Genomic DNA, 18,418 nt, shown 5'->3' with positions numbered 1-18,418 from the left:
CCCAAGTGACCCCTGAGTGACCCCTGAGTGACCATTCCCCGAATTCCCACCTGTGGATTCCGAGGTGTCCGAGGGCTGCCGGCGGTGCCCGGGGGATTTTCGCTCCGAAGGGGAATCACCCAGGGAGGAGGAGAGGCTGCTCAACCTGGCAATTTGGGAATTTGGGAATTTGGGGATTTGGGAATTTGGGGATTTGGGAATTGAGGTGAGCCCTGGGCACCCCCAGCACAGCTGGACACGCTCTCCAGCCACTCTGGAAAATCCCAATCCAGGAGGCTGATCCTGAGGAATTCCCAGAATTTGGATGGGGATCCCACCATCCCTGAGCCCCTCAAACACTTCCCAACCCTTTTCCATGGAAAAACATCCCAAAAATCCAACCCTGGCCCAGCTGAGGCCGTTCCCTCCTGTCCCATCCCTGGGATCAGATCCCAAATCCCCCCTGCATCCCCCTTTCCTCCAGCCTGATCCCTCTTGGAATAAAATTTCCTGAGGATTTTCCAGCTGCTTTTCCAGCCCCATTCCCACTTCCCACCCCCTTTTTCCACCCGAGGCCCCAGAGTTGGGCACTGCCCTGGACATTCCCGGCCAATCCTCAGGAAAATCAGGATTAACCCTCAGATTATCCCACAGCCACCCCCAGGTCAGCATTTGTTACCCACAAAAATCCCCTTTATTTCCTCCCAAAATCCCCAAATTTTGGGATTTCGGGCATTCCCGAGATGTTTTTCCTCAAAAACCACAATTCCAGAATCCCAAAATCCCACCCAGGGGTGATCCAAAGGTACCCAGAGATTTTTTCTGCCCCTCTGAAGCAGCTGGGGATTAACCAGGCTATAAAAAAGTCATTTAATTCGGATTAATTAAAGCTCCTTAATTGCCTCAGGGCGGCCAAGCCACAGCAATTCCCACAATCCCCGTTCCAGGGACCCCAGCCCAGCTCTGCCATCCCAAAAATTCCAAATTCCCAAAAAAATTGAGCTTGAAATGGGTAAATTTGACCAATCCCTTTGACTGATCCCTTCCCATTGGGATGACACCTCAGGAATGCTGAAAATTGGATTTTTTCCCTCATTTTCCCAGTTTTAACCTTGATTTTTCCAATGTTTTCATTGGATTTTCCAGCTGAAAGGAATGAGGAAGGATTGGGATCAATTCCACCTGGAATTTCCCAAAATTCTCCCAGATCAGAACCTTTTTTCCCTTTTTTTCTTTTTCCCTATTTTTCCCAGCTCCATGAAGGTGAAAATACTTTGGGAAGAGCCAGCTGAATGAAAATTCCCAAAAATCCTTTGGAATCAGGTGGGAAAAAAAAAAAAAAAAAAAAAAAAAAAAAAAAAAAAATGAGAATAAGATTGGAAAAAATCAGGAAAACCCCCCCAGAAAACTGGGAAGAGGGAAGGGAAATAAATGTGGGAAGTGGGGATTGTTCCAGTGGGAATTGCAGATGGAAAAAAAATGGGAATAAAATAAAAATATTTAGATTTCTTCCCTTCTTCCCCCTCTCTGGGGATGGATGGAAAATGATCCTGGAGTTCCTGGGGATGTGCAAATTCCAGGGAATTCCTCCCCCACCCCTTGGGAACGGGGTGTCCGTGCTCAGAGCTGCTCCAGGAAAAGTTTGGGATAGAGCCAGGGGGAAAAAAAAGGGAAAAATCCCAAATTTCCAAAGTTTGGGATTGCTCCAGGCAGTGGAAATTCATTCCCAAAGCAGGTTTGGAATTCCCAGCTGGAAAATCCCATCAAAATCTGAGTTTAAAGCAGAAAAAAATGGGGGAAAATTCCTTTTTTCCAACATTTCTGACCACTGTGTTCCTTCCCACAACAGGAATGGAATTCCCAGTTGGAAAATCCATCAAAATCTGGGATAAATCAGTTTAAAACAGGAAAATGGAGAAAAAAAAAAAAAATCTCATTTCTCAAAGTTTCTGACCACTGGGTTCTTTCCCATCTCTTCCCACAAGTTTGGAATTCCCAGCTGGAAAATCCCATTGGAAAAATCAGGGTTAAAAGCAAGGAAAAAATTCAATTTTTCAGAATTTCTGAGCACTGAATTCCCCCCACAAGAAAATCTGGAATTCCAGAGGCACCTTGGAGAACCTGGAGGGTTTTTCCCATAAAATTCCTGATTTTTTATGGAGCAGGACTTTGGGAATATTGAATCCCAAACCTTCCCAAGCTTTTCCCAATCCCTTCTGCTCATTCCTGTTTTTTTTTTTTTTAATCTGATCCTTTTAGTAAATTCCCACAGCAACCACAACTCCCAAAATCCATAAATTTTCATGAAAAAACCCCCAAAATTCCCAAATCTTTTCCCCACAGTGAAAAATCAGAAAATCGAGGAATGTGAGAACTTTAATTCCTAAATTAATAAATTAATTGGGATTCTAAAGGAATCATTTGTTGTTGTTTTTTCCCCCCACTTTCTGGGAATGTTCTGGGAAGAATTCTGGGAGTTTGGGTCCTGCTGGAATTTCTCCTCGGATTTGCAACATTTGGTTCCCTCCCTGCCGGGGCTGCGGCTTCGCTGCTTTCCCTGGAAAAGCACCAGGAAAATCATGGGCAGAGGGGTAAAAAAATGGGATTATTCTTCCATTTTTCCTGGATTTTTCCCCATTTTTTCTGGATTTTTCCCAGATTTTTTTCCCCCATTTTCCCTAGATTTTTTCCCCCTCTTTTTTTCTGGATTTCCCCCCCCCCCTTTTTTCTGGATCTTTCCCCCATTTTTCCTGGATTTTTTACCCATTTTTCCTGGACTTTTTCCCCATTTTTCCTGGGGTTTTTTTTCCCATTTTTCCTGGATTTTTTCCTGCTTTAAACCCTGGTTTATCCCAGGTTTCCGTGGGATTTTCCAGCTGGGAATTCCAAACCTATGTTGGGAAGAGATGAGTGGTCAGAAATGTTGGAAAAAGGGAATTTTTTCCCCACTTTTCCTATTTTAAACTGAGTTCCCATGGATTTTCCAGCTGGGAATTCCAAACTTCTTTTGAGAAGGAACACAATGACCAGAAATATTGGAAATGGATTTTTCCCCATTTTTCCTGTTTCAAACCCTGATTTATCTCAGATTTTGATGGATTTTCCAGCTGGGAATTCCAATCCTGTTGTGGGAAGAAACACAGTGGTCAGATATGTTGGAAAATGGGATTTTTTTCTTTTTTTTTTCTGTTTTAAACCCTGATTTAGCTCAGATTTTGATGGATTTTCCTGAAAATCCCAATCCTATCGTGGAATGTCCAGAAATGTCAGGAAAATTAAATTTTTTCCTCATTTTTCCTGTTTTAAACCCTGATTTATCTCAGATTTTGATGGATTTTCCAGCTGGGTATCCCCAACTTATTTTGGGAAGAGATGAGAAGTAATTTTAAATACTGGAAAACTGGAATTTTTTTCTGGATTTGTTTGGTTTTTTTCTGAGTTTTTGAAGGGGTTTGGTGCTTTTTTTTCAGGAATTTTCTCAGGGAATTCTCCAGGAAGCTGCTCCCAGTTGCAGCTCTGAGAATTCCCAGCAGGGTAATGATTAACAAAAGGCACTCCTGAAAAAATGGGAAGTGGCAGAGCTGGTTTGGGCAGGAATTCTGGATACTGGGAATTCCCTACCCTGAGGGATCCTTTTCCCAAATATTTCCCATGAGAAATGCAATCCTAAAATTCCTGGGATGAGGGAGGGAAAATTTTCCCAACCCCAAGGGGATCCAGGATGGAATTGGGGATTTCCAGGGATGGGGAATCTATAGAATAATCTGGGATTTATCACTGAAATTCCAAATAAATCAAAACAAGGAATCTGGAATAATTTAGGATGGAAAAAAATCCTCAAATTCCAAAAAATCCCACCCCAATTACAACCCCAGGGATATTCCCAGGGATGGAGAATCCATGGAATAATCTGGGATTTATCACTAAAATCCCAAATAAATCAAAATTTATTATTCCAGGAAAATCAAAATTATTCCAGGGAATCTGGAATAATTTGGGATGGGAAAAGCAGGAGCTGCTGGAGAAGGAAAAAAACCTTGGAATTAGATGGGGAAATGATCCCTGAAATTCCTGGGATCTGCTTCTCTCCCAAGGCCCAAAATTCCTCCTTTTTTACCCAAATTCAGGGATCCCAATCCAGGAATGCTCAGCTAAATTCCTGAATTTATGCCCAAAAAAACCCTCCATGATTTTCCAAGGGTTTATCCCACAGAGAATTCCCAAAGTCATCTCCAAAAACAAATGTGATTTTCCAGAAGTTTGTGCCACGAAAAAAATCCCAGATTTGGCTTTAAATGGAACAAAACAAACCAGGAAAAAAGAAAATTCCCAGGGGTGGATATTGGAAATATCTCAAAAATCAGAATAATTTGGGATATTCACCCCTCATTCCCAAAATGCTGCTCCCCTGAGGGATTTAGGGAAATATTCCTAAAATTCTGGAATTTTACCCCAAAATGCTGCAGGGATGGGGTGGGAGGATTTGGGGCTGGGCTGAGCCTCCCCAAAATTCCCCAAATCCCTGATTTTTAACCCAAATTCCCGTTTTTCCCCCCAAGGAATGAGCTGAGGGGTTGAGGATGAGCTCAGATGCCCCAAAGCCTCAAAATCCCCACATTTCACCCCAAAATCCCCAAATCTCACCCCAAAACACTTCAGGGATGGGCTGGGGGCTCCAAACTCCATCCCCTGAATCCCCAGAGCCCCAAAATCCCAGAATTTCACCCCAAAATCCCAGAATTTCACCCAAAATTGCCGATTTTCCCGAGAGAGGCTGTGAGGGCTCCAGAATCAGCTGAGCCCCCTCCCTGAACCCCCAGAGCCCCAAAATCCCAAAATTTCACCTCAAAACACCCCAAATCCCAGAATTTCACCCCAAATCACTGCAGGGATGGGGTGGGGACTTGGGATGAGCTGAGCCCCCTCCTCTAAGCCCCAAAATCCGAAAATTTCACCCCAAATCACTGCAGGGACGGGCTGGGTGGGTCCGGGATGAGCCCGTTTCCCCCCAAGCCCCCAGATCCCCAAAATCCCAGAATTTCACCCCAAATCGCCGCTTTTCCCCCCAGGAATGGGGTGAGGGCTCCAGGAAGAGCTGAGCCCCCTCCCCAAACCCCAAAAATCCCAGAATTTCACCCCAAATCCCCGCTTTCCCCCAAAATCCCAGAATTTCACCCCAAATCGCCGCATTTCCCCCGAGGAATGGCGTGAGGGCTCCAGACCGAGCCGAGACTCTTCCCTGAACCCCCCAGAGCCCCAAAACCTCCGAATTTCACCCCAAAACCTGCGAATTTCATCCCCAAACCTCCAAATCTCAGCGTTTCACCCCCAAACCACAGTTTCACCCCAAACCGCCGCGTTTTCCCCGAGCAATGGCGTGAGGGCTGCAGACCCAGCCGAGCCCCTCCCGGACCCCCTCACCCCCAAAATCCCCGACTTTCCCCCCAAATCCACCCCCCCCTTCCTCCCTCACGGAACGGGGCGGGGGCTCCACCTCGAGCCAAACCCCCTCCCCTTTTTTTTTTTTTTTTTTTTTTTTCCTTTTTCCCCTCGATTCTCCCCAAACCCCCCCCCGGCCGTGCTGTTGCGGGGCTCTCCCCTCACGGCCCTACCTGTCCGGGGCCTGCGGAGGCCTCACGCTCATGGTGGAGGTCGGCTCTGTCTGTCAGGGCTCTGCCCGGAGCCGCCGCCCCGCTCCGGCCGCCCCCGCCACCATCCCCGGCCCCGGCGGCTCCGGCGGCTCCGGCGGCCTCGGGGGGCCCCGAGCGACCCCCCCCCGGCCCCCCCGATACCCCCCGAGGCGCGGTTCGGTGCCGGCCCGGCTGTGGGGGCTGCCCCCGGTTCCGCCTCGGGGGCCGGGCTGAGGGAGAGGCCTGGAGGCCGCTCCCAATCCCCGGGCTCGCCCGGCCCCCCTGGCCGGGCACGGCGGGGCAGCGCCCGCGGGGCGGGGGACGGGGCGGGGGACGGGGTGAGCTGGGCTGTGGGGGACAGGGGACAGTGTGGGGGACACAGAGTGACCTGGGGTGTGGGGGACAGGGGACAGTGTGGGGGACACGGGGGACACAGAGTGACCTGGGGTGTGGGACACAAGGACAGTGAGGATTTTGGGGTACACAGTGACCTGGGGGTGTGGGACACAAGGACAGTGAGGATTTTGGGGTACACAGTGACCTGGGGGTGTGGGACACAAGGACAGTGAGGATTTTGGGGTACACAGTGACCTGGGGGTGTGGGACACAAGGACAGTGAGGATTTTGGGGTACACAGTGACCTGGGGGTGTGGGACACAAGGACAGTGAGGGGGACACAGAGTGACCTGAGGTGTGGGGGACTGGGGGTGCCCTTGGCGTATGGGGGACATGGGACAATGTGTATTTGAAGGGACTTGGGGTGATCTCGGGGTGTGGGGGACACAGGAGAATGTGGGGGACACGGGGGACACAGAACGACCTGGGGGTGTTGGGGACAGTGAGGATTTGGGGGGCACACGGTGTCCTGGGGATGTGGGGATAACGGGGACAGTGAGGATTTGGGGACAGTGATTTCAGGATTTGGGGACAAGCGGTGATTTCAGGATTTGGGAACACCCACGGCGACAGTGAGGATTTGGGGACACTCATGAAGACAGTGAGGATTTGGGGACACTCATGAAGACAGTGAGGATTTGGGGACAGGAAGATTTCAGGATTTGGGGACAGTGGGGATTTGGGGACAGCCAGATCGGGGGTGCCACCCCCTGCATGTCGCCTCTGTCCCCAGAGCCGCCCCTTCCGCTCCCGCAGAATTCCCGACGTGGAGAACACGGAAAAGCGAAAATGAAAATGAACATTTTCCGGGAATCGCGGGTAATGAGGAAATGAGCGGCGGCTGCTGCGTCCCATCCCCCAAAACCCCCAAATACAAACCCCAAACCCCAAAAATACAAACCCCAAACCCCAAAATACAAACCCCAAACCCCCAAAATACAAACCCCAAAATACAAACCCCAAACCCCCAAAATACAAACTCCCAAATACAAACCCCAAACCTCAAAATACAAACCCCAAACCCCAGAAATACAAACCCCAAACCCCCAAAATACAAACCCCAAACCCCCAAATACAAACCCCAAACCCCAAAAATACAAACCCCAAAATACAAACCCCAAACCCCCAAAATACAAACCTCAAACCCCCAAAATACAAACCCCAAACCCCAAAATACAAACCCCCAAATACAAACCCTAAACTACAAACCCCAAACCTCAAAATACAAACCTCAAACCCCCAAAATACAAACCCCAAACCCCAAAATACAAACCCCAAACCCCAAAATACAAACCCCAAACACCAAAATACAAACCCCAAACCCCAAAATACAAACCCCAAACACAAACCCCAAACCCCAAAATACAAACCCCCAAATACAAACCCCAAAATACAAACCCCAAACCCCCAAAATACAAGCCCCAAACCCCAAAATACAAACCCCAAAATACAACCCCCAAATACAAACCCCAAATTACAAACCTCAAACCCTAAATCCCAAATCCCCCAAACCCCAAATCCACCAGAATTCAAACACCAAATCTCAAATCCCAAACCCCAAATCCCCTAAAATCCAAATCCCAAATCCCCAAATTCCCGAAATCTCAAAGCCCAAACCCCCTAAAATCCAAATCCCAAATCCCCTAAACCCCAAATCTCAAACCCCAAATCCCCTAAAATCCAAATCCCAAAATTCCCTCAGCACATCCCAGTTTTGGGGTCCCTCCCTGACCCCAGCAGGATTTGGGATTTTGGGATCTGAGCCCCATCCTAATCCTAAATCTGATTTTCCCCAAAAAATCCTCGAGATTTTCCCAAATCCCCTTCAGATCTGGGAGTGGCTGGAGGGAACAGGGGGAGAAAATTGGGGAAAATTTGGGAATATTTGGGAAAATTTGGGAAAATGGAGCCTGATTTGAGCCCAGGCTGATCCCATTTGGAGCCAATTCTGGATCCCAAAAAATTTAGGAAAAAATTGGGAAACCCCAAACAAACAAAACCCCAAAAACCTTGAGAACCCCAGGAAGTTTTGGGATCCAAGGCTTTGGGAAAATCAGAATTTTTGGGATCCAGGGAATTCCTGGATGCTCCTTCCCAAAATATTTTGGAAAACAGAGCCCAAACTGCAAAAAAAAAAACCTCAGAAAAAAAACCCCCAAAAAACCAAAATCCCAAAGCAGAATCTCCAGAACTTTGGGAATTTCTGGGATCCAAAAAATCCCTGAACACCCCAAAATTTTGGATTTCCAAACCTCCCAAATTCCATAAAAACATCAGAAAAAAAACCCCCCAAAATTTTCCCTCCCCAAAAAAAACCAGCGGCGCTTTTCTGTTAAAAGATTTTTATTTAACATTTTCAATTCGAGGTAAAATACTTTTATTTTTCAGGTTTTTTTTTTTTTTCCTTTTTTTTTTTTCCATTTTTAAATTTTTTTTCAACTTCCATAACAAAATATGGAGCTATGGGATACCCCTGGAAAAAAATATGTATATTATCCATAAATTTCTCTAGCATTCCATCATATATATATATAATATATATATGCAACCCTTTTTTTTTTTTAAATCTGATTTTTTTTAATAGAAATTGGAATTTTTTAAAGGCACAAATTTCGGATTTTTTGTCTTTTTTTTTATTTTGTTTTTATTTATTTTTTTTTGCCCCTCTACTTTACACCCTATGTACAAAGCTCCCAATCCCAAAAAATTCCATCAATTTTTTTTTTTTATTTTCCCGATGGATTCCTGCTGGATTCTCACCAGGGAGAGTTCAAATCCCTCCAAAAAAATTTAAAATAAAATAAAATAAAATTGTTTTATTTTAAACCCTTCCAAAAAAAAAAAGCGTAAATATTTAAAAAGCGCTAAAAAAATCAAAGTTTTTTTCCGGGAAAATCCAAAATTTTCCCGGATTTTTTGATGATTCCAACCGAGAGAAAATTCCTGGGTTGTTTTTTTTATTTCAATCCCACCAGGACATGAAAAAAAAGAAAGAAACCAACGGAAAAAACAGCTTAAAATAATAAAAAAACTCAACATAATTATGGAATAAATAAAAAAATCTGGGACAACCCCATTAATGCTGTTGGATTTTTTTTTTTTCCTCCTTTTCCTCTTTTTTTGGGAAACTCCCCAAAAATTTCCCCCTCTTTTTTTTTTTAGGGTTGTCCCATCAAAAAATCTTTTTTTTTTTAAATTTTTTAATTTTTTTTTTTTAACATTTTTCCTACAGATTTGCTACGAAAAAGAAGCGAAATGAACCAAAAAAACCCCAAAAAACCAAAAAAATTAAAACAAAAAAAAAAATGCTGGAAAAACGGGATCATGCTCCGGGGAAAATTCATCCAGGAGAGAATTCCAACCATTCCCAACTTCCCGAGGGTTTTTTATTTTCTTATTAAATCATTTGGCACGTTGGAATTTTAGGAATTTTTCCTTGAAATCCGATTTTTTTTTTGCCGTAAAATTTCCTTTTTTTCCCTGTAAAATTTTGTTCTTTTTGATTTTTTTTTTCCTCCTTTAAATCCTTTTTTTTTAAAATTTTGCTTCTCCTCTTCCTGCTTTTATTTTTCATTTTTCCTTCCTCTTCCTGCTTTATTTTTATTTTTATTTTTATTTTCAATTCCTCCTCCCGGCTCCGTCGGGAATTCCCGAGAGGCGCCGGATCCGTCCTGAGTCCGGAATTCCCTGAACTCTCCCAAGTTTATTTTTATTTTTTACTTCTTTTTTTTTTTTTTTGCAGTGCAACAGCTGTAAAAATAAACCAAACATTCCCACCCTTCCCATAAAAATAAAACCCCAATCCCAAAAATTCCTCCGTCCCGAAAATTCCTTTTTTAAAGCCACAAAAATTCCAACTTTTTTTTTTTTTTTTCCTGTTTCCCGTGGGATTTCACCTCCAATCCAGAGCATTAAAGGGAAGAAAAAATTCAGGATTTTTCCCCCTTTTTGTATTTTTTGTTGGTTTTTTTTCCCGACGGTTCCGGCACTTGGATTTGGGAATTTCAGGAAAGGCCTCCTCGTGTAATTCCTGAGTTCATCCTTGCTCTCCACCTCTCTTTTTTCATTTTTTTATTTTTTTTGGGATCATCCAGGGCTTTTCCACCCCAAAATTCTTTTTTTTTTTTGTATTTTGAACTCCACATTCCGAGAATCCCAAACCCGGCCGGGTTGGGAATTTGGGAATCGCTCCCGGTTCTTGTTCCAGCAGGGAAATTTTATTGTTTTTTTTTGAGTTTTTGAACCTTTTTTTTCCCCAGAATTCCCAAAATTTGTGCTCCGAGAGCGAATCCTTGGGAATTTTCGGCTCCATCCCGCTGGCAGCACGACGGAATTCTGCAGGATTTGGGATTTTCCTCCTCAGGAAGGATCCACGAAATCCAGAAAAAATTCCCAGAAAAAGTCCAAACGTGGTTTTGTTGTTTTTTCTTTAAGGCATGAGTTCAAACGGGGAGAAAATGTGTCCAAAAAAATAAAAATAAAAATTAAAAATATCTGGGAATTCCGGCATTCCCGGGACTCACCACAATCATTCCAGCGTTCCTTCCAAGCATTCCCAAAAAAAAAAAAATAAACAAATTCCACCCACACGAATTCCAGAGCGTGGAAAAAAAAAAAAAAATTCCTGCTCTGGGCACACATGGAAAATAAAATAAAATAAAACAAAAAAATAAAATAAACCCCAACATTTTTTAATGCGTTAGGATTAAAGGCATCCGGTTAATTTTGTGTTATTCCCGTTCCCATTCCCTGAAAAAGTTTGGAGAGTTTTGCTCATGGCTTCTGTGAGAGAGAGAGAAAAAAAAAAGTGGGAAAAGGGGAATTTTTTTTTCCCGGAATTCCGCCGGGAACGACGCGACCTCCATCCCGATTTTCCGAGTCTTTCCTGAATTTTTTGTTATTTTTTTTCCCCCCTCCCATCCCAACCCTGCTGCGTGGACAGTGCAAAATTCCCGATGCAAAATTCCCAAGCTCCTTTTCCCAACAACAAAAAAACCCAAAAAAACAAAAAAAAAAAAAGAAAGCAAAGCAGTTTTTGGATGGTTGGGAAAACGTCGCATCCGTTAAAACAAAAAAAACCCAAAAGACACCAAAATTCCCCAAAAAAGCGCCCCGCCCTCGCTGGATTTGGAGATTCCCGATGGCCCAAAATCCTCGGAATGAGGAATTTCCTGCACCCCAGTCCTGCAGCTTTTCCCGGGCAAACCCAGCCCTGGGAATTCCCGGCGTCTTCACCTGCGAACAACAACAACAAAAAAAAAAAAACAACACAAACCCCAAAAAATCCCCTTCCCTCCCCCTCCCCCCCAAAAATCCCCCAAAAATCTACCCCGCCCCCTCCCCCACCGTTATCCCGAACTGCTCTGCAACCTTGCTACATAAATACACGGATTTTTCCGGGCGTTTTCCAAGGTTTTTTTTTGTTTTTTTGTTGTTTTTTCCGGGCGGGATTAGGTGTCGGAGGCGGCAGCCACGGCTTTGGGGAGGTGCCAGATCCCGTTTTGCCGGGAATCCTCGGGCGTTTCCTGCCGGGAATCGCCGTTCCAGCGCCGTTTCAGCCTCAGCTTGGGCGGCATCAGCGCGTCCTCCCTCTTCTCCTGGTTCCCGGCGTCTCCGGGGCAATCCCGGGACGCTTTTTCCGCGTTTTCCTCTCCGGACGATCCCGGCTGAGCGGGAGTCGGGAGCCAGGCGGGAGCGGCCGGCCGGGCAAACACCGGGATTTTCTCCTCCTCCTCCTCCTCCTCCTCCTCCTGCTGCTGCTGCTGCTGCTTCCCCAACTTCTCCTCCTCCTCCTTCTCCACTTTCACCCTGGGCAGCTGCGGGTTGGAGCCCTCGGGGCTCTCCAGCCTCTCCCGGTTCTTGCGGCCGGCGGGGGGAGGCTGGAGCTTGATGGGGAACTGCGGCTGCTCCTCCAGCGGCACCTGGCACTGCAGCGGGGGCACCACCAGCGGGTAGCGGGGGAAAGTCCGAGGGCTCAGGTGGTAATTGAACACGGAGCAGGCCTGCGAGTGCAGGTAATGCTTCATCTCCTCGGGGTTGAAGGAGAAGCAGCTGCTCCCCGCGAAGGGGCTCAGCCCCGGCGAGGGGCTGTAGGAGAAGAGCGTCGGCGTCAGCGACAGCGCCGGCGAGATGGGAACGTTCAGCACGTTGCCGGGACGGCCCGGCAGGGGCGAGACGGCGAAGGGGCTGTGCGGGTGCTCCGGGAACAGCCCCGGCCGCGAGAACAGCGGCACCACCACCTCGGGCTTGCGCTTGGGCCCCGCGGCGGCCGCGGCGTGCGGCGGCGGCAGCAGCTCCCGGCGCCACTCCCCGGCGCTCTCCTCCGCCTCCGCCGCCTCCGCCTTCCTCTCGGCCGCCGGGGCCTCGGGCCGGCCCTCGGGGCGCGGCGGCAGCAGCGAGCCCGGCGCGAAGCGCGGCTCCTCGCCCGGCGACTGCGGCTCCAGCGGCGGGAAGTGGAAGCGGGACGAGGCGCTGGGCACGGGCGGGGCGCTCTGCGGGACCACGCCTGCAAAACGGGAAACGGTCAGGGGCTGGCGGGGCGGGGGCGGCCCCGGGAACGGCGGGGGTACCCCTGGGAATGGCTGGGGTATTCCTGGGAATGGCTGGGGTATTCCTGGAATGGCTGGGGTACCCCTGGAATGGTTGCGGTATCCCCGGGAATGGCTGAGATATTCCTGGGGCACCCCTGGGAATGGCTGGGACACCCCTGGGAATGGCTGGGATATTCCTGGGGCACCCCTGGGAATCTCTCATCTAATAGGGGAATTCATCAATCCATAGAAATATCTCAAATATCCATGGAAATATCTGGAATATCCATGGAAATATCTCATCTAAGAAGGGAACTCATCATTCCATGGAAATGTCTTAAATGTCCATGGAAATCTCATCTGAGGGAAAAGTTCATCAATCCATGGAAATATCTCAAATATCCATGGAAATGTCTGAAATATCCATGGAAATGTCTGATCTAATAAGGGAATTCATCAATCCATGGAAATACCTTCAATATCCATGGAAATATCTCAAATATCCATGGAAATGTCTGAAATGTCCATGGAAATATCTCATCTAATAAAGGAATTCATCAATCCATGGAAATCCTTAAATATCCATGGAAATATCTCAAATATCCATGGAAATGTCTCATCTAAGAAGGGAATTTATCAATCCATGGGAATGTCTGAAATATCCATAAAATCTCTCATCTAACAAGGGAATTTATCAATCCATTGAAATATCTCAGATATTCATGGAAAAGCCTCAAATAACCATGGAAATAATCTCAAATATCCATAGAAATAATCTCAAATATCCATGGAAATTATCTCAAATATCCATGGAAATCTAAACTTAAAGGGAGAATTCATCAATCCATGAAAATGTCTCAAATATTCTTGGAAAAACCTCAAATATCCATGGAAATCTCTCATCTAAGAAGGGAATTGATCAATCCATGGAAATATTTTAGATGACCATGAAAATATCTCCAATATCCACAAAAATATCCAGCCCAAATCTCTCAAATTCCCTCCAAAAACTCCATGAAAAATCCCCCTAAATTCCAATTTTGACATCATAACCCCCAGCCCAATAAAAAAAACAAATTAAAAATAAATGGGATTAACCAAGAACATTCCAAATTCTCCCCAATTTTTTTTTTAAATTTATTTTTTTCCCCAAGTGCCTCAGGGACAGGAGGGAGCTGGAACTGCCCAGACTCGTTTGCTCCCAGTTAATTAAAGAATTAACAGCTCCCCACCCCCACCCTGGCTTGGAAAAGACATTCCTTTCTCTTAAAACTAAAAATAAAAATAAAAATAAACCAAAAGAACCCAGCAGGGCCCACACAAGTGACACCTGGAGCAATTTTCCCTTTTTTTTTTGTTTTTTTGGGGTTTTTTTTTGGGTTTTTGGGGGTTTTTTTTGGTTTTTTTTTTGTTTTTTTGCCTTCCTGCAGCCTTGAAAAAACAAAATTTTAATGATTCCCTCAGGGAGGGGAGGAGACCAAAAAAAAACCACTAAAAATCTCATTTTTTTCCCCATATAAAACCTGTTTTTGCTGCTTCCATCTCTTATTTTTCCTCATTTTTTATGTTGCTGCTCCAAGTTTTTCCCATGGAAACCAGTTTGGTTTTTTTTTTTTTTTTGTGGAGAAAAATTTGGAATTTTTGGGAATTATGATTTCCAGATGGGATTTTTTTAACTTTATGAGATTAAATAATGACCAATTTTTCCTGCTGGATACATTTTCCAGGTTTTCCCAAATTGAGATTTTGTTTTGTAGAGAAAAATTCAGAATTTTTGGGAATTTCAACTTTTTATGGATTCATTTCCCCACTTTTGCCTGGATCAGCTGTAAAAGTTTTGCTCTTAGGGGGTTTAATTAAAAAAAACAAAAAAATCTTGGAAATATTTTTTCCCAATAAATTGTTGCTGATAAACTCAGCAAAACTTTTTTAAGGGCAAAAAAAGGAACATTTTTGCTGCATTCCCAAATTTTTCCTCATTATCCTGATTATATCCTCCAGGAAAAAAAATCAGATTTTTTTTCCCAAAATCCAAGAAATTCCTGGGAATGTTGCCCCTCATAACACTGAGGAATGAGTTAAAAAACCCCAATTTTTGCTTAAAAATGAGCAAAAAAAAAGAGGAAAAAGAGAGAAAAAAACATGATTTTTTTTTTTTAATGGGATTTTCTCCCAGATTTTTATTTTTATTTTTTTCCCCCATCCTGGGTGTGATAATTCAAGTTTTAGGTTTTTTTTTCAGCCAGAATTTCCCAATTTCCCAGCCCAGACTCACCATTGGGGCGGATGTTGATGAAGGGATAATTTGGCATCACCAATTTGTTGAAATTGAATTTGTAGGTGAATCTTTTCCCCTTGGTCTTGTGCAGGATCCTCTTGTTGTAATAATATCTGGGAATAAATAAAAATATAAAAAAAAAGAGAAAAAATGGATGAAAACATTAAAAAAAATCATTTTTTTTTTCCAAATTTCTGGGGATTTATTCTCCATTTTTTTTTTGGTTTAAATTAGAATTCTGGTTTGGGTTGGAAAATGCTCAAATTTCCTAAAATATCCAGAATTGCACCTTGATATCCAAATGAAATTTTCTGGAATTATAGATAGGAAAGGAAATCAAAAGGGAAAGAAAATGTAGGGAAAAAAAGAGGGAAAACCACAAAACCAGGGGGAAAAAAAAAAACAGCAACAAAATAAAAAACAAAACAAAACCAAGGGAAACCCCCCCAAAAAAAAAGGAAAAAAACATCCCAAAAAAATGGAAATAAACCCCAAAAATACAGGAAAAAAAACCTCCAAAAATCAGAAAAAAATGCAAAAAAAAAAAACCTCCAGAAAAAAGTGACAAAAAATCAGAAAAAAACTGCAAAAAGACAGGAAAAAAACCCAAAAAAGGGTAAAAATCCCCCCAAAAAACAGGGAAAAAAACCAGAAAAAAACCCCAAAAACCCCTGAAAAAAACCAGAAAAACAAAAAAAAAAACCCCAAAACCCAGAAAAATTGCAAAAAATCCGTAGGAAAAAAAAAGAAACTCCCAAAAAACAAAAAAAAACCTCAGGAAAAAAAAAAAAAAAAACCAGAAAAAAACTGCAAAAAAAAAAAAAAAAAAAAAAAAAGAGAAAAATCCCAGAAAAAACCCCAAAAATTCAGAAAAAACCCTAAAAAAAAAAAGAAAAAAACAGAAAAAAACTGCAAAAACCCCAGAAAATAACCAGAAAAAAACCCTAAAAAATCCAGAAAAAAACCCTAAAAAAACCAGAAAAAAACCCTTAAAAAGTCAGAAAAAACCCAAAAAAAACCAGAAAAAAACCCTAAAACACCAGGAAAAAACCCTAAAAAAACCAGAAAAAAACCCTTAAAAAGTCAGAAAAAAACCCTAAAAAAAAGAGAAAAAACCTTAAAAAAAAGAGAAAAAAACCCCAAAAAAAGCAGAATAAATCCCAAACTCCAAAGGCAATTTTTGCTGAGCTGAATAACCCCAGAGCTGAGAAACCTCATCAGGGTCCTTGATGGGGAACAGGGAATAAACCCACCCAAAAACCCAGAAAAACCCACAAAAACCCAGAAAAACCCACAAAAAAACCCATAAAAAACCCACCAAAAATCAGAAAAAAACCTAGAAAAAGACAAGGAAAAAACCCCATAAAGAGGGGAAAAATACCCAAAAAATGAGGAAAAAAATCCGCAAAAAACGTGCAAAAAATCAGAAAAAAACCAGAAAAAATTGCGAAAAAACCCCTAAAAAACCCAGAAAAAAAACCAGAAAAAAAATTTAAAAAATCCAGAATAAATGGCAACCCCAAAGGGAATTGTTGCTGACCTGAGGGCCCTGCTGAGCTTGTCATAGTTCATCTGGGGTTTGCATTTCCTGCGCCCCCAGAGCCGCGCCACCTCGTCGGGGTCCTTGATGGGGAAAAAACCCACCCAAAAAACCCAGAAAAACCCACCAAAAATCAGAAAAAAACCTGCAAAAAGACCAGGGAAAATTCCCTAAAAAAAGGGGAAAAATACTCAAAAAAACGAGGAAAAAAACCCGAAAAAAATCAGAAAAATACCCGCAAAAAACGGAAAAAAATGCGAAAAAAACCCTAAAAAACCCAGGAAAAAAATCTGAAAAAAACCCCAAAAAAATCCAGAATAAATGGCAACCCCAAAGGGAATTGTTGCTGACCTGAGGGCCCTGCTGAGCTTGTCATAGTTCATCTGGGGTTTGCATTTCCTGCGCCCCCAGAGCCGTGCCACCTCGTCGGGGTCCTTGATGGGGAAAAAACCCACCCAAAAATAGAGGGGAAAACCCACAAAAAAACCCCCCAAAAATCAGAAAAAAAAATGGAAAAAGACAGGAAAAAAACCCCATAAAGAGGGGAAAAATACCCAAAAAACGAGGAAAAAAATCCGCAAAAAACGTGCAAAAAATCAGAAAAAAACCAGAAACAAATGCGAAAAAAACCCCTAAAAAACCCAGAAAAAAAACCAGAAAAAAATTTTAAAAAAATCCAGAATAAATGGCAACCCCAAAGGGAATTGTTGCTGACCTGAGGGCCCTGCTGAGCTTGTCATAGTTCATCTGGGGTTTGCATTTCCTGCGCCCCCAGAGCCGTGCCACCTCGTCGGGGTCCTTGATGGGGAAAAAACCCACCCAAAAATAGAGGGAAAAACCCACCAAAAATCAGAAAAAAAACTGGAAAAAGACCAGGGAAAATACCCTAAAAAAAGGGGAAAATTACCCAAAAAAACGAGGAAAAAAACCCGAAAAAAAATCAGAAAAATACCCGCAAAAAACGGAAAAAAAAGGGAAAAAAACCCTAAAAAACCCAGAAAAAAACCCCAAAAAAATCCAGAATAAATGGCAACCCCAAAGGGAATTGTTGCTGACCTGAGGGCCCTGCTGAGCTTGTCATAGTTCATCTGGGGTTTGCATTTCCTGCGCCCCCAGAGCCGTGCCACCTCGTCGGGGTCCTTGATGACGAACTCGCCGTACTCGCCCTGCTGCCAGGCAATGACGTGCCTGAACTCCTCCTTCTGCAGCAGCTCCAGGATGAAATGCCACAGCTGGATCTGCCTCGAGCCCGGGCTCGACTCTGTCTTGTAAGCCCACTCTGGGAAATGGTAGCCTTGGGGGCAGAAATGGGGGGAAAATTAGAGAAAATGGGGAAAAAGGGGGGAAAATGGGGAGAGAATGGGGAGAGGATGGGGGAGAGGATGGGGGAGAGGATGGGGGAGAGGATGGGGGAGAGGATGGGGGCACAATGGGGAAGACAATGGGGGACACAATGGGGACACAATGGGGACACAATGGGGACACAATGGGGACACAATGGGGACACAATGGGGACACAATGGGGACACAATGGGGACACAATGGGGGAGACAATTGGGACACAACAGGGACACAACGGGGACACAATGGGGGAGACAATGGGGACACAATGGGGGAGACAATGGGGACACAATGGGGACACAATGGGGACACAATGGGGGAGACAATGGGGGACACAATGGGGGACACAATGGGGGACACAATGGGGACACAATGGGGACACAATGGGGACACAACAGGGACACAATGGGGACACAATGGGGGACACAATGGGGGACACAATGGGGACACAATGGGGGACACAATGGGGACACAATGGGGGACACAATGGGGGACACAATGGGGACACAATGGGGGACACAATGGGGACACAATGGGGACACAGTGGGGACACAATGGGGACACAGTGGGGACACAGTGGGGACACAATGGGGACACAATGGGGACACAATGGGGACACAATGGGGGAGACAATGGGGACACAATGGGGACACAATGGGGACACAATGGGGGACACAATGGGGAGACAATGGGGACACAATGGGGGAGATAATGGGGGACACAA

At 44.5% G+C, this 18,418-nt stretch overlaps 3 protein-coding genes across 3 annotated transcripts in view; all 3 read right to left on the bottom strand.

The window, feature by feature from the left end:
• LOC306813949 (rho guanine nucleotide exchange factor 11-like) overlaps window positions 1-5,887 on the bottom strand; it is a 62,112-nt gene extending 56,225 nt beyond the window's left edge. Inside the window, exons 1-2 of the mRNA XM_079329631.1 lie at window positions 5,592-5,887; window positions 51-145 (exon numbers count right to left, since the gene is read on the bottom strand). Coding sequence (XP_079185757.1) covers window positions 51-145; window positions 5,592-5,623 — 127 coding nt within the window. The 5' untranslated portion in view covers window positions 5,624-5,887. The remainder of the gene's footprint in view (window positions 1-50; window positions 146-5,591) is intronic.
• Window positions 5,888-9,824: 3,937 nt separating this feature from the next.
• On the bottom strand, window positions 9,825-16,443 carry ETV3 (ETS variant transcription factor 3). Its single transcript, XM_079329591.1, has 3 exons — window positions 16,354-16,443; window positions 14,811-14,926; window positions 9,825-12,510 (listed from the first exon to the last, which is right to left on the bottom strand). Exons 1-3 carry the CDS (start codon window positions 16,383-16,385, stop codon window positions 11,456-11,458), a joined length of 1,203 nt encoding a protein of 400 aa, XP_079185717.1. The 5' UTR covers window positions 16,386-16,443; the 3' UTR covers window positions 9,825-11,455.
• A 43-nt stretch (window positions 16,444-16,486) lies between these two features.
• Window positions 16,487-18,418, bottom strand: part of LOC306814009 (kin of IRRE-like protein 1) — a gene marked incomplete at its 3' end in the record, with an annotated part of 29,557 nt that continues 27,625 nt past the window's right edge. Inside the window, exons 11-12 of the mRNA XM_079329706.1 lie at window positions 17,410-17,647; window positions 16,487-16,523 (exon numbers count right to left, since the gene is read on the bottom strand). Of these exons, the coding sequence (XP_079185832.1) occupies window positions 16,487-16,523; window positions 17,410-17,647 (275 nt within the window). The remainder of the gene's footprint in view (window positions 16,524-17,409; window positions 17,648-18,418) is intronic.

The sequence above is a fragment of the Erithacus rubecula genome, assembly GCF_903797595.1.
Source record: "Erithacus rubecula genome assembly, contig: SUPER_33_unloc_1, whole genome shotgun sequence".
Lineage (NCBI taxonomy): Eukaryota > Metazoa > Chordata > Aves > Passeriformes > Muscicapidae > Erithacus > Erithacus rubecula.
Note: the sequence above shows the minus strand (reverse complement) of the source record. Positions and strands in the feature narration are given on the sequence as shown.

What these genes read in the sequence shown, in the direction of transcription:
- ETV3 (XM_079329591.1), bottom strand. Translation starts at nt 16,385, where the DNA reads ATGAACTATGACAAGCTCAGCAGGGCCCTCAG. An exon ending in AAGCTCAGCAGGGCCCTCAG is followed by an intron (nt 14,927 to 16,353) that starts GTCAGCAACAAT and finishes ATTTATTCCCAG; the next exon opens with ATATTATTACAACAAGAGGA. An exon ending in CATCAACATCCGCCCCAATG is followed by an intron (nt 12,511 to 14,810) that starts GTGAGTCTGGGC and finishes CCCGTTTTGCAG; the next exon opens with GCGTGGTCCCGCAGAGCGCC.